Genomic DNA, 15,952 nt, shown 5'->3' with positions numbered 1-15,952 from the left:
TGAATTACCTGGAGTTGCCCCTACCACTAGACCACGGAAGGAAAGGGCTGGCTGGCACTGACTGGTGCCTTTCTGCTAAAAGGAGTTGGAGGTGGGTGTTTCCCAAATTATTATGGAATACAGCATAGGAGAGCGCTGCTAGCATCATAGCAGCTTTAGTTTGGGCTCACTTATTCTAGTATTTGGCCCTCTTGACATCACATAAGTTTCCCCTCACTTTGCTGTTCTCAGCCAGAGGAAGATTTGCCAAACAGACTAGGATCTTGACCCCCTTTGGTTATATGATTCTACTGCATCAAGAGATTGAGTTCTAGCAGAAGCCTGGATGCTTTGTTCTTGGATCGCTTACCTCACAAATGCAAGTCTTTCTCCATATGGAAGAAAACAGCTATTTCAGTGCTGATTCATACCCTAAGCAAGTGGCTGAGAATATTGTTTTGATAATCAGGATACCTTACCCAGCAAAGGATAAAGTGTTAATAAAACTGTTGTTTAACTGCTACACAATTATTGTGTGAGGTTTTACATCAGATTATTGCTGGTTCACTTGCTTTGTAACCACAATTAAAACCACTTAACTTTTTATTAAATTCAGCCATGTCTATACTACTAACTAATGTTAACTCAAGTTACGCTGGCATACAGCTGCCACTGTCAGTACATCATTTGTGCATGCTTGGCTCCTTGTGTTCATGGGAGCCAACTTCCCCTCTGCCCTGTGGGTGCTCGACCCCCACCTCTAGCCCCGTCCCTGCCCCACCCTCACCCAGCCCCAATTCCACCCCCTTCCCCCAAGTCCACGCCTCTTTACCGCCTCCTCCCTGGAGCGCGCCGTGTCCCCACTCCTCCCCTGCCTTCCCGGAAAGTCCTGTTAGGCGGCGGGCGGGAAGCACTGGGAAGGGGAGGAGTGGGGACGTGGCACGCTCAGCGGAGGGGGGAGCTTGGCTGCCGGTGGGCGTGGAGCACACCCTGACTTTTCCCCGTGGGTGCTCCAGCCCCGCAACACCCACAGAGTCAGTGTTAGTGGTGCGCATACTCCCTAGGAGTGCTTGTATCAATGCACGATGAGATGCACTATGGGTAAGTATCCTACTGTGCAGCTTGCCACCGTCCAGTGCACTGTCTTTTGGCCATCCCATAATGTCATCTATATCACATGATTTTTGCACCTTTTTTTTCCAAAATCCCACAAACCCATGGAGCTTGCATAGTTCTGCACTACTGTCATGACCGTTGCAAGAACAGGGTGCAACATCCTGCAGTATTTGCAGAGCTGCAAGAAGAGATGTGGGGAACATGATGATTCCTTGGAGGACAGATTGCTGTGGGAAGTAGCAAGGCCTGATTGAAGGTTGTTGGTGGTGGTCACAGAGCAGCTGCAAGATGATGGAGTGCTGGTTCTGGGCCTCAGAAACAAGCACTAACTGGTGGGATCACTTTATTATGCAGTTTTGGGATGATGAGCAGTGGCTGCAGAATTTTAGGATGTACAAGGCCACATTCCCTGATATGTGTGCCAAACTTGTCCCAGCCCTCCAGTGTAAGGACACCAAAATGAGAGCTGTACCAACAGTGAAGAAATGAGTGACGATCACACTGTGGAAACTTGCAAGGCTGGATTGCTACCAATCAACTGGGAATCAATTTGAAGTAAGGAAATCTACAGCAGGGGCTGTTTTCATACAAGTGTGCAGGGCCATTAATCACCTTTTACTATGTAGGACTGTGACTCTCTGCAACATGCAGGACATAGTGGATGTGGGGTTCCCGAACTGCAGTAGAGCAATAGACTGCATCCATATCCCTATTTTGGCACGAGCCCACCTTGCCACAGAGTACATCAACAGAAAAGGCCTACTTTTCTGTGGTTATGTGAGCACTGATGGATCACTGGGAATGCTTCATCTACATCAGTGTGGTTGACTGGTCAGGGAAGGTGCATGACGCTCACATCTTTAAGAACCCAGGACTGTTCCGAAAGCTGCAAGCAAGGATTTTCTTTCCCAATTGGTGATGTTCAAATGCCAATAGTGATCCAGGGCAACCCAGCCTACCCCTTCTTCCCATGGCTCATGAAGCCGTACAATGGGCACCTTGACAGCACCAAGGAACACTTCAACTACTGGCTCAGGAGGTGCAGAATGATCGTCAAATATGCTTTTGGTCATTTGAAGGGTTGCTGGCATTGTTTACTCACAAGATTGGATCTAAGTGAGAAAAATATGCCAATGGTCATAATTGCTTGCTGTGTCTTGCATAATATCTGTGAAGCAAAGAGGGAAAACTTTCCATGGGGTGGAGGGCAGAGGTGGAGCATCTGTCTGCTGAATCTGAACAGCCAGATACAAGGCCATTAAAAGAGCTCAACGTGGAGCTATACAGTTCAGGGAAGCTATGAAAGAGCATTGTAACTGTGAGCCAGAGTAGCGTACGGTATAGTGGTGTGCTCCACCTGGCTCTGCTCTTTTGCAGTCCACTATGAATCATGAGGTAAATTCTGTATGTGTGTATGTATGTATATACAGGAATATAACATTAATACGCATATTGATTTTGTTTGTGAATGATCTTAGGAATTGTTTCAGAGTAGCAGCCGTGTTAGTCTGTGTTCGCAAAAAGAAAAGGAGGACTTGTGGCACCTTAGAGACTAACAAATTTATTTGAGCATAAGCTTTTGTGAGCTACTTCATCGGATGCATTCAGTGAGTTGTGTGACACTGCATGGTAACAAGTAATTGGATGCTTTCAGAACTGCTGAGTGCCAGACAGTATATGTTGAGAACTAATAAAGAAGAATTTTGTTCTGAGTAATAGAATTTTATTCTGTAACAGAATCTGTGCAAAAAATCACCTGTCAATTTAAAAACATATACATTTAAGACTTAATAAATAAAGAGAACAGAAATTATGAACAGGAGAGAACATTCATGTCCATTTCAGCTACACATACATCCACGGTGGCTTTCACAGGTTAGTGTATGCGAAGCTGTGATTGTTTCTAATATCCCCTGGGATGGAGTGGTAGAGGTAGTACAGTGACCCCTCTCGCCATGTGGAATATCGAGGGCAGTTATAGGGAGGTCCCAGTACTGAGTTCTCAACAGGCTGCGGAGGGAGGCGAGCCCAGGATTGTTGCACCTGCAGGTCCACAGAGTCTGCAGCATCTGGGTTTGCTGCCTGAGAAGCCCCATTATGTCCTGGTGCATCTCTATCTACATTTCCTCCACTTATCTTCTCTCCACTCTATCCTTCTCCAGGCTGTCTGCAGTGTTCATCCTCCAGGCCCTGTGCTCACTGTTGGATGCACTGGCTTGCAGGATCTCCTGGAACATGTCGTCACAAGTCCTCTCCTTTCTCCTCCTTATCTGGCTCAGGTGTGCTGCGGGTGTGGAGGGGGAGACCCTGAAGAATGCAGTGGCAGCAGCTGTAGATAAAACATACAGAGGTACCATTGTCAGTGTATTCACTATAGAAAGTGAAACTTAAGATACTGAACTCACTTCCTTTGCTCCCATAAAGTACTAAGCACTACATTCTCATTTCTGCTTGGGATTGCTTGTGCACGGTGCCAGTCCTAGCACCAGCCACAACGAGTATGGCCTGTGGTGGTTGGGGAAATGAGGAGGGAATTGCTTGGTGGCGTGATTCTAGTAGCATAGGGCAGTGGCACTGAATGCTGGCATCATTTTCCACAGGTGGTGGTGGTGATTTTAGCTGATCTCTCACTCCTGAGGGTAACAGGCAGAGAGCACAGCTGCTGCTGGTGGCCCGATGCCACCTAGGCCCATATGCTGCTAGCCAGTGTACTGCAATGGTGCCTGCTGAAATTATTTTAAGATACTTTACCGTGCCACTCTATCCCAGAGGAAGAAATAAGAAGTCTTCCCTAGAAACCTTTGGCAGAGGTTTGCAGAGTACCTCCATGCAAGTTTCATGATGTGGAGAAAGTGAATAAGGAAGTGTTATTTACTCCTTCACCTAACACAAGAACCAGGGGTCACCCAATGAGATTAATAGGCAGCAGGTTTAAAACAAACAAAAGGAAGTATTTTTTAACACAATGCACAGTCAACCTGTGGAACTCCTTGCCAGAGGATGTTGTGAAGGCCAGAACTATGATGGTTCAAGAAAGAACTAGATTAATTCATGGAGGATAGGTCCATCAATGGTTATTAGCCAAGATACTTAGGGATGCAACCCCATGCTCTGGGTTTCCCTAAAGCTCTGATTGCCATAAACTGGGAGTGGATGACAGGGATAGATCACTCAGTGATTGCCTGTTCTGTTTATTCCCTCTGAAGCACCTGGCATTGGCCACTGTCAGAAGACAGAATACTGGGCTGGATGGACCATTGGTCTGACCCAATATGGCCCTTCTTGTGCTCTAGCGAGATCTCAGGAGAATTCATGGGACATCCCTGTGCACGTAAACAAACTGTTCACCGTGGCCCCCCAGCCGAAGATAGACGGGATTGAAAAGCAGTAACTCTACCTCTTTGTTGTACCACTATCTCTTCTAGCATGAGTAAATTAATAAGTCAAAAGATGTGTCCTGCTACTTTCAGGGAGGCCATCCCTGAAATTTAAAATTAAACTGCACACTTACCTGAGGTTTCTTCCCCTGCACTGGGTTCGCCAATGCTTAACTTGTGGGACTGATTGGACTGCACTGGAGTTAAAAACAGGTTCTGGCTTGCTGCGTAGCTGGATCCCCTGGTTGTCTGTCCCCATCCTCCTCTTCCTCACAGTTCACGGCAGGGGTCTGTGACTTTGGATTCTCGGATGAATCCGTGGTGCTGTTGGGGGTGGCGGAGTCTCCACTGAGTAGGGCATTCAGCTCTTTGTAAAAGCGGCAGGCCTATGACTCGGCACTAGCTTGATTGTTGAAGGCCTTCTGATGTGCCTGCCGCAGCAACTTGGCTTTCACACAACACTGCTGCTGGTCCCTGTCTTAGCCCTTCTGCATCCCCTGAGAAATCTGCTTGTAGATAGAATCTGCCCTAGAAATGTGGTTAAGCTGTACCTGCACAGTCTCTTCTCCCCACAGGCACAGGAGATCCAATATCTCCTGTCTGCTCCAGGCAGGAGTGTGTCTGAAGCATGTAGCCGGCATGGTCAGCTGGGCAGTTGCACTCAACAGTGGAGAGATGCTAGGTGTACTTGCCAAGGCAGGCAACCAGGAAAAGGAATTTCAAAAATTTGTAGGGCTTTAAAGGGGAGAGGGTTCTTCCGGTCTCTATGACCCCTCACCAATGGAGTTCACAATGATGAGCAGAGTGTTCAGTGTGGGGCATTCTGGGACAGCTGTTGGAGGACAGTTACAGTCGACCTAAGAAACGCAGTGTCTACACTCACACTGTTGACCTAAGAACCTCAACCTTGGCTCTATGCTGCTCTTGGAGGTGGTGTTCATAGAATCATAGAATATCAGGGTTGGAAGGGACCACAGGAGGTCATCTAGTCCCACCCCCTGCTCAAAGCAGGACCAATCCCCAATTTTTGTCCCCGATCCCTAAATGGCCCCCTCAAGGATTGAACTCGCAACCCTGGGTTTAGCAGGCCAATGCTCAAACCACTGAGCTATCCCTCCCCCCCCGAGATGTTAAGTTGGGGTAAAAGGGCAGGAGCCCTTACATCCGCAGGAGCCATATTTAAATGTAGACACATGCCCAACAAGGCTGATGCAAGGCAGGTTTTGTTGACCTTGTTAACTTTGTAGTGTAGACCAGGCCTCCTGGATAAAGAAGGGAAACAGTTAAAGTACTTGAAACTTAAAAAGTTGAGTAAAAGCTTTATTTTAACAGTTTCTCTGATTCCTTTTTTCATTTTTGTATGGAATTTTTATTGGGAGAAATCTCTGCTAGACCGCTTTGGGTGGTGTTAAAGATGGCATTATCTGTCCTGGTTGCAGGAAGAAGAGCCAGTTTTGTACAGCCTTGAGTTGTTGAACTTTGATTCTGTTTCCTTTAAAGCAAAGCCAGGAAGATGTACACAAAAGCATAAGAAGAGGATAGCAGGGATGGAAAAACAAGCCTGTCTCCCTGGAGGCCCCACTGCAGGGAGGGCAAAGGCACAGCATACAGTCTTACTAGCCACTTCAAGACCTGGCAAGCTCTTACCAGAGTCAAGCTGGCTGGCCTCTGTTCACAGCAGTGTTGTAAAAGGTGGTTTTGTCTTGGTTGGCCAAGCCAAACTCTGCTTGGGCAAAAGGCAAAGATAGGCAAGAGGAGAAATTAGATGTGGGAGGAAAATGCCATAATAGGGGAGGGGCAACAGTAGGAACTTGAATTTTACATCTTCCCCAGGAATTGTGGAGGATTTAGCCGAAGCTGGTGGAGGTGGTGAGTTCATTTGTTTTCCCCTTTCTAGTTGGTATGGCTTTAAAGATCAGGCCAACAAAGAACCGGTGGCATGATGGTAGTTCCCAGGGTCCCATTTGGAGGAGGAGTCAGTCATGATGGTGAAACTCCCTCCCTCAAGCTGTTCAGTGCACAAGTCTTAGTTATTCAATCCAGCAGCTGCCAGTAAGTGATTTCTCCTTCCCCGACTAGAAAAGCAATGCCCAGAAAGGGGTTGGAACCTCCTCCTACTGGAATTGCTTAGTGAAGACATTAATATAATTGGAATTGCAGTAGATGTCTCCTTTTGTTTCTAGAATCCCTTGGCTCGTTGTCAGACCAATCTGTGACCTCAACAGGAGCCCTGCATGCCCTAGTCACAAGTCTCCTAGCCTGAATGTGTTTCCTTCTCTTTGTACTAGTCCGTCTACAGCTTCTGCCTGTTTTATTTAATAGGCTGACTGTTCTTTCTAAATCTCACCTGCTTTGGACAACTAAAAATACAAGCCTTTGCACAACATTGTGGTGCTTGCTTTCTGTTTGACAAGCAATAAACGGCAACTTTCTGTTTGAGCATCCTCTGCTGAAATGTTTGATGAAAAGATTCCTTCACCCTCCAGAACTGTGTCCCACGCAGCCAAGTGATCTCAGTCTGACCTCAGTAAATATAGAGACTTCAGGGAGTTAGGGATATGTTTTCTACAGCCTCTCCTTGCAAAAAGAAAAGGAGTACTTGTGGCACCTTAGAGACTAACAAATTTATTTGAGCATAAGCTTTCGTGAGCTACAGCTCACTTCATCGGATGCATTCAGTGGAAAATACAGTGGGGAGATTTATATACACAGAGAACATGAAACAATGGGTGTTACCATACAGACTGTAAGGAGAGTGATCAGGAAAGGTGAGCTAATACCAGCAGGAGAGCGGGGGGGGGGGGGGGGGAGAAAGTTTTACTTTGTGTAAATTATCACTACAAAAGGTTATTTCCCCAAGTTTATTTCCCCCCCCCCCCTTCCTCAGACATTCTTGTCAATTGCTGGTAATGGCCCACCTTGATCATCACTACAAAAGGTTTTCTTCTCCCCGCCCCCACTCTCTGCTGGTATTAGCTCATTTTGAGTGATCACTCTCCTTACAGTGTGTATGAGAACACCCATTGTTTCATGTTCTGTGTGTATATAAATCTCCCCACTGTATTTTCCACTGAATGCATCCGATGAAGTGAGCTGTAGCTCACGAAAGCGTATGCTCAGATAAATTGGTTAGTCTCTAAGGTGCCACAAGTCCTCCTTTTCTTTTTGCGAATACGGACTAACACGGCTGCTACTCTGAAACCTGTCATTGTGCAAGGCGCTGCATTTAGCCGTATGGAGTGGAAATCTATCAACTTCATGAAAAAACTCATACAGATACAGACAGACGTCATCTTCCTTTCCAAATGAAAACAGATGGACATCATACCAAAAGGACTGAAGGTAAAAAATCCATTACAATCTACATACCACACAGACTGTGCTGACAGCTTGTGCCACACGCTCTCAAAGAAACTGCGGAACCACCTGATCAACATCCTCTGCAGCAAACAGGGAAGGATTAAGAATGAGCTCTCAAAACTGGATACTCTCATAAAAAAACAACCTTCCACACAAACTTCCTCGTGGCTGGACTTTACTAAAACGAGACAAGCCATTTACAACACACACTTTGCTTCGCTACAAAAGAAAAAGGACACTGAACTATCTAAACTACTACATGCCACAAGAGGCCACAGCAATGGTCCCCTCAACCCACCCAGCAATATTGTTAATCTATCCAACTATACTCTCAGCCCAGCAGAAGAATCTGTCCTATCTCGGGGCCTCTCCTTCTGCCCCTCCACCCCCACGAACATGATACAGTTCTGTGGTGACCTAGAATCCTATTTTCGATGTCTCCGACTCAAGGAATATTTCCAACACACCTCTGAACAACACACTAACCCACAGAGACCTTCCTACCAACACTACAAAAAGAAGGATTCTAGGTGGACTCCTCCTGAAGGTCGAAACAGCAGACTGGACTTCCACATAGAGTGCTTCTGCCGACATGCACGGGCTGAAATTGTGGAAAAACAGCATCACTTGCCCCAAAACCTCAGCTGTGCAGAACACAATGCCATCCACAGCCTCAGAAACAACTCTGACATCATAATCAAAAAGGCTGACAAAGGAGGTGCTGTCATCGTCGTGAATAGGTCAGAATATGAACAAGAGGCTGCTCGGCAGCTCTCCAACACCACATTCTACAAGCCATTACCCTCTGATCCCACTGAGGGTTACCAAAAGAAACTACAGCATTTGCTCAAGAAACTCCGTGAAAAAGCACAAGATCAAATCCACACAGACACACCCCTGGAAGCCCGACCTGGGGTATTCTGTCTGCTACCCAAGATCCATAAACCTGGAAATCCTGGACCCCCATCATCTCAGGCATTGGCACCCTGACAGCAGGATTGTCTGGCTATGTAGACTCCCTCCTCAGGCCCTACGCTACCAGCACTCCCAGCTATCTTCGAGACACCACTGACTTCCTGAGGAAACTACAATCCATCGGCGATCTTCCTGAAAACATCATCCTGGCCACTATGGATGTAGAAGCCCTCTACACCAACATTCCACACAAAGATGGACTACAAGCCATCAGGAACAGTATCCCCGATAATGTCACGGCAAACCTGGTGGCTGAACTTTGTGACTTTGTCCTCACCCATAACTATTTCACATTTGGGGACAATGTATAGCTTCAAACCAGCGGCACTGCTATGGGTACCCGCGTGGCCCCACAGTATGCCAACATTTGTATGGCTGACTTAGAACAACGCTTCCTCAGCTCTCGTCCCCTAGTGCCCCTACTCTACTTGCGCTATATTGATGACATCTTCATCATCTGGACCCATGGAAAAGAAGCCCTTGAGGAATTCCACCATGATTTCAACAATTTCCATCCCACCATCAACCTCAGCCTGGACCAGTCCACACAAGAGATCCACTTCCTGGACACTACGGTGCTAATAAGCGATGGTCACATAAACACCACCCTATACCGGAAACCTACTGACCGCTATTCCTACCTACATGCCTCCAGCTTTCACCCAGACCACACCACACGATCCATTGTCTACAGCCAACGATATAACCGCATTTGCTCCAACCCCTCAGACAGAGACAAACACCTACAAGATCTCTATCAAGCATTCTTACAACTACAATATCCACCTGCTGAAGTGAAGAAACAGATTGACAGAGCCAGAAGAGTACCCAGAAGTCGCCTACTACAGGACAGGCCCAACAAAGAAAATAACAGAACACCACTAGCCATCACCTGCAGCCCCCAACTAAAACCCCTCCAACGCATCATCGAGGATCTACAACCTATCCTGAAGGACGACTCATCACTCTCGCAGATCTTGGGAGACAGGCCAGTCCTTGCTTACAGACAGCCCCCCGACCTTAAGCAAATACTCACCAGCAACCACATACCACACACCAGAACCACTAACCCAGGAACCTATCCTTGCAACAAAGCCCGTTGCCAACTGTGTCCACATATCTATTCATGGGACACCATCATAGGGCCTAATCACATCAGCCACACTATCAGAGGCTCGTTCACCTGCACATCTACCAATGTGATATATGCCATCATGTGCCAGCAATGCCCCTCTGCCATGTACATTGGTCAAACTGGACAGTCTCTACGTAAAAGAATAAATGGACACAAATCAGATGTCAAGAATTATAACATTCATAAACCAGTTGGAGAACACTTCAGTCTCTCTGGTCACTCGATTACAGACCTAAAAGTCGCAATATTACAACAAAAAGACTTCGAAAACAGACTCCAACCAGAGACTGCTGAATTGGAATTAATTTGCAAACTGGATACAATTAACTTAGGCTTGAATAGAGACTGGGAGTGGATGGGTCATTACACAAAGTAAAACTATTTCCCCATGTTTATTCCCCCTCCCCTCCCTCCCCTTCACGTTTCCTCAGACTTTCTTGTCTACTGCTGTCACGGCTGCTACTCTGAAACCTCTCCTTGCAAGTGGTTTTCTGGGTGAAATCACCTTAGCTGGGTAAGTGACCACCAAAGGCTTTGACAGCTTTTTGCCTCTTCATTATTTCTGTTAAAGCGAGGTGGTCATTAGTCTCGTCCTAGAATGTTTGTTTGCTGAATGCAGTCTCTGAGTGTGTCTGCTGCAGCCGAGTGACTCCTTACCCTAGGCAGCCAGTCTACATAAATCAAGATTGGATGTTTCTCTAAAAGACCAGTTCTAGTTCAAAGGAATTATTGTGGGTCAGTTCTCTGGCCCGTGTTACACAGGAGGTCAGACTAGATGCTCATAGTGCTCCCTTCAGGTCTAGGCATTTATAGATCTATAAACCAGATGTGGAAAGGCCCGTTTGTTACCTCATTGCAAATGCAAGTTTTTGTAAATTATCTTGGTTATGCTATCTGCAGAGAAGTGCCCAGAGGGTGGGATATATTGATCCAAATACTTCACAGGTGGTAGTAAAATGTGTTGAGTATGGCTTATAGGAGACTTTATATAGTCAAATAGAAAATCTCAAGACTCTTTCCACCACTGTCTCTCAGATAAGTGTTTATTGCTTGGTAATTAGTCAACGTGGATCTCTGGAGGTATATTTATGTTGGGTAAAATAGTGTACTTAACAGTCACTGGAGAGCTCCAAATGTATTTTCTCCACAGATCCATACTCTCCTTTCCTCCATCCTGTTGGAGAGCTTATTCCTTCACTCTCCCACTTCCCTGGTCCTTCTCGCATGAACAGAGAGCAACACTACCCAAAGTCCGAAGGTGCAAACAATTTGATGTTTGTTGGGGTGAACTTCCAGCAAGCTTAAATCCAAGTTCCTTTTTCCTTATTTTCGAATCCCAACTTACTTCCTGTTTGCCCCTAATTTATACAGTAATATTCTTAGCTATACCTTAACCAATCATTCTACTGAAATTTACCTAACCATTCCTAACATATTGTAACATGATTAGCTAACCAATTATATCCCACCACCTTAATTAGTTTACATCCAGCAAAATTAATTACACAGCAGACAAAAACAATCACAAAACCAGACAGAGACCATGCAAATAAACAATAGCAAAGTGGGAACTATAATGACAAAACAATACAGAAGTGAGGATTTCACAACGACATCTATAAAGACAAGGGTTTCCCAGCTTATCAATTGATAAGTGAGTTCTTACCAGACAGAAAACTATCAACCTAAATTTCCTTTTACATCTTCTAGGCTCTTCCCTTTCTCTGGAGGTGATAGATCGGATCACCTTTCTAACAGCCCCAGATTGACTAGTTTGGAATGTGAGGATGTGACCGGTTGCTTCCCAGCTTATGGCTGCCACTGCTGCTTAGCCAAAGGCATTGGCCTAAGAACAGGGCCTCAGACTGTCACAGTGAGAGAAGGCCCTTACACAGATTCTTTCTTGTATACCTCTATTACTAGCTAAATGATAAACATATACCTACATTCTTAGAGTATAGGCCTTTACAGGCAGGCCTGAATATCTATATCCTAACACATCCCTGCTTTGGAAATAAGGAGTAAGTTTAGCCCTACCTTGTTTCAGAGGTGCACTCTGTACATCTGTATGTATGTGTGTGTGTGCGCATTGGCCCCATACCAAACTAACTGCTTTTGAATGGTTCTGTGACACGGGCATGGAGCATACAAGTGTGGATCAGTGAAGCCAAATATTTGGATAATTCAAGTTGATTATTTTTATTATGACATTCCAGGGAACCCCAGTCAATGGTAAATAACCTTGATTTCTCTCTCTCTCTACTAGGTTTACAAAGATGAAAGGGTTGTAATCATTAAGGATAAATATCCCAAAGCTCGTTACCACTGGCTAATCTTACCCTGGGACTCCATCTCCAGTCTAAAATCCGTAACAAAAGAGCATCTTGAATTACTAGAACATATGCATGCTGTTGGGGAAAAGCTGATCCAACAATGCCTGGATAAAGATAGCCTGGAGTTCAGATTGGGTTATCATGCAATTCCCAGCATGAGGTAAGGCTAGATTGTTCAGCCAGTTTTATTTCTGTTATCTGGAACACATTCAACCGATGGTATCGATTTCATGCCTACATAGCCATGTTGTGTACCTGTTTTTGGACTTGAGCCTTTTTGATTTACTGAGATAAGGCCTTATTTTGAAAATCTGCAAAATGAAATTCTCTTGATTTATGATGAATGTTTGTGTCTTGAGAAACAGGAATGTTGGATGTCGTTAAGAGGTGTAGAGTATGCAACATAACAATCCAGAGCATTTAAACTATATAAAAGTTAAAACAGGGAGTATTAGCTACGCTTTATTTTTCTCAAGATTATTTTTTTGCTTACTCAGAAATATATAATTATCATATCGTTAAAAGTAAGTAGAAAAATTTTATAAGAAAATGGCAACTTTTTATTAATATTCTGGAAGCCAGAAGTAGATTTTTCTCTGAAGCCCACATGAAGGCGTGCTCTCCTAACAGTGGTGAATGTTTCAGTTTATGGTGCAGACTGGTTCTTCGAGTAGATGTAGCCGTGTATTCCACTTAACTGTGTATGCACCTAGCACGTTAGAGCTGGAGAATTTTGCCTAGCAGTACCAATAGGGGGCAGCACTTGCACCTTGTGGCCACAGCCCTTCCCCATGCTACATGATGCAGCACTATCTCGACCCCCCCTTAGTTCCTTCTTACCATCCGTCCCTGGCTGGAATGGGAGCACTGTGTCGTTCTTAACCTCACAATTCCTCATTCTTTGACTTAATTGCACATAGTTGGTACCTTTTAGTATTAGTGTTAGCGTTAGCTGGCTTAGTAAAGTGTTTTGCCTGGTGATACCCTCACCAGGGGTGGTTGTCTGTTGTAGAATCGTAGACTATCAAGGTTGGAAGAGACCTCAGGAGGTCATCTAGTCCAACCCCCTGCTCAAAGCAGGACCAAGCCCCAACTAAATCATCCCAGCCAGGACTTTGTCAAGCCTGACCTTAAAAACCTCTAAGGAAGGAGATTCCACCACCTCCCTAGGTAACCCATTCCAGTGCTTCACCACCCTCCTGGTGAAAATGTCTCCTAATATCCAACCTAAACCTCCCCCACTGCAACTTGAGACCATTACTCCTCATTCTTTCATCTGGTACCACTGAGAACAGTCTAAATCCATCCTCTTTGGAACCCCCTTTCAGGTAGTTGAAAGCAGCTATCAAATCCCCCCTCATTCTTCTCTTTTCAGCCTCTCCTCATAAGTCATGTGCTCCAGCCCCCTAATCATTTTTGTTGCCCTCCGCTGGACATTTTCCAATTTTTCCGCATCCTTCTTGTAGTGTGGGGCCTAAAACTGGACACAATACTCCAGATGAGGCCTCACCAATGCTGAATAGAGGGGAATGATCATGTCCTTCAGTCTGCTGGCAATGCTCCTACTTATACAGCCCCAAATGCCGTTAGCCTTCTTGGCAACAAGGGCACACTGTTGACTCATATCCAGCTTCTCGTCCACTGTAACCCCTAGATCCTTTTCTGCAGAACTGCTGCCTAGCCATTTGGTCCCTAGTCTGTAGCGGTGCATGGGATTCTTCCTTCCTAAGTGCAGGACTCTGCACTTGTTCTTGTTGAACCTCATCAGATTTCTTTTGGCCTGTCATAAATATAAAGGGAAGGGTAACCACCTTTCTGTATACAGTGCTATAAAATCCCTCCTGGCCAGAGGCAACATCCTGTTACCTGTAAAGGGTTAAGAAGCTCAGCTAACCTGGCTGGCACCTGACCAAAGGACCAATAAGGAAACAAGATATTTTCAAATCTTTTGGGGTGGGGGGGGGGAGGCTTTTGTTTGTGCTCTTTGTTTACGTGTTTGTTCTCTCTTGGGACTGAGAGAGGCCAGACAGAAATCCATCTTCTCCAACCCATCCTAATCCAAGTCTTCAATATTGCAACCAGTAGAGGTAAGCCAGGCAAGGCGGATTAGTTTATCTTTTGTTTTATGTGAATTTTCCCTGTGTTAAGAGGGAGGTTTATTCTTGTTTTCTGTGACTTTTAAGGTTTTGCCCAGAGGGGGATCCTCTGTGTTTTGAATCTGATTACCCTGTAAAGTATTTTCCATCCTGATTTTACAGAGGTGATTCTTTTTCCTTTTTTTCTTTTTCTTTTTTTTATAAAATCCTTCTTTTAAGAACCGACTGATTTTTTCCATTGTTCCAAGATCCAGGGGTTTGGGTTTTTGATGATTTTGTAACAGATTGGTTAGGATATTATTTTCCAGCCTCCCCAGGAAAGGGGGTATAGGGCTTGGGGGGATATTTTGGGGGAAGATGTCCCCAAGTGGTCTCTTTCCCTATTCTTTGTTTTAAATGCTGGGTGGTGGCAGCATACTGTTCAAGGACAAGGCAAAGTTTGTACCTTGGGGAAGTTTTTAACAGAAGCTGGTAGAAATAAGCTTAAGGGGTCTTTCATGCAGGTCCCCACATCTGTACCATAGAGTTCAGAGTTGGGAAGGAACCCTGACATGGCCCAATCCTCTAATTTGTCTAGGTCCCTCTGTATCGTATCCCTACCCTCCAGTTTCAGAGTAACAGCCGTGTTAGTCTGTATTCGCAAAAAGAAAAAGGAGTACTTGTGGCACCTTAGAGACTAACCAATTTATTTGAGCATGAGCTTTCCGATGAAGTGAGCTGTAGCTCATGCTCAAATAAATTGGTTAGTCTCTAAGGTGGCACAAGTACTCCTTTTCTTTCTACCCTCCAGTGTATCTACCACTCCTCCCAGTTTAGTGTCGTCTGCAAACTTGCTGAGAGTGCAATCCACGCCATCCTCCAGATCATTAATGAAGATATTGAACAAAACCGGCCCCAGGACCGACCCTTGGGGCACTCTGCTAGATACCGGCTGCCAACTAGACATGGAGTCATTGATCGCTACCCGTTGAGCCCGACAATCTAGCCAGCTTTCTATCCACCTTATAGTCCATTCATCCAGCCCATACTTCTTTAACTTGCTGGCAAGAATACTGTGGGAGACCATACCAAAAGCTTTACTAAAGTCAAGGAATAACACGTCCACTGCTTTCCCCTCATCCAGAGAGCCAGTTATCTCATCATAGAAGGCAATTAGGTTAGTCAGGCATGACTTGCCCTTGGTGAATCCATGCTGACTGTTCCTGATCACTTTCCTCTCCTCTAAGTGCTTCAGAATGGATTCCTTGAGGACCTGCTCCATGATTTTTCCAGGGACTGAGGTGAGGCTGACTGGCCTGTAGTTCCCTGGGTCGTCCTCCTCTTTTTTAAAGATGGGCACTACATTAGCCTTTTTCCAGTCATCCTGTCGTGTGTGTGTGTGTGTGTGTGTGGAATCCCCAACAACGACCCTCACACAAGGTGCTTGCTCTGCTTAGGTGAGGCTCATATCAAAGAGTGGTTTTCAATTTGTAAATTGTTCACAAAATGGACTCAAGCGGCTAGAGACCTTTGCCTGAAGCAGAACCTTCTCAAGCAGGCCACGAGGCCTGTTTCAGTACCAAGGCCTACGTCAGATTGGAG

The 15,952-nt window shown here is 45.4% G+C and overlaps 1 protein-coding gene across 7 annotated transcripts in view; it reads left to right on the top strand.

Annotated features, from left to right (window-relative positions):
• Positions 1–15,952, top strand: part of APTX (aprataxin) — a 39,118-nt gene that overhangs the window by 17,524 nt on the left and 5,642 nt on the right. For all 7 annotated transcript variants that reach the window (XM_074953699.1, XM_074953701.1, XM_074953697.1 and 4 more), the window contains one exon: positions 12,209–12,435. In XM_074953699.1, the coding sequence (XP_074809800.1) occupies positions 12,209–12,435 (227 nt within the window). The remainder of the gene's footprint in view (positions 1–12,208; positions 12,436–15,952) is intronic.

Source organism: Natator depressus, chromosome 5 (assembly GCF_965152275.1).
Source record: "Natator depressus isolate rNatDep1 chromosome 5, rNatDep2.hap1, whole genome shotgun sequence".
NCBI lineage: Eukaryota > Metazoa > Chordata > Testudines > Cheloniidae > Natator > Natator depressus.
The sequence above is the reverse complement of the archived record's forward strand: the minus strand, read 5'-3'. Positions and strand labels throughout refer to the sequence as shown.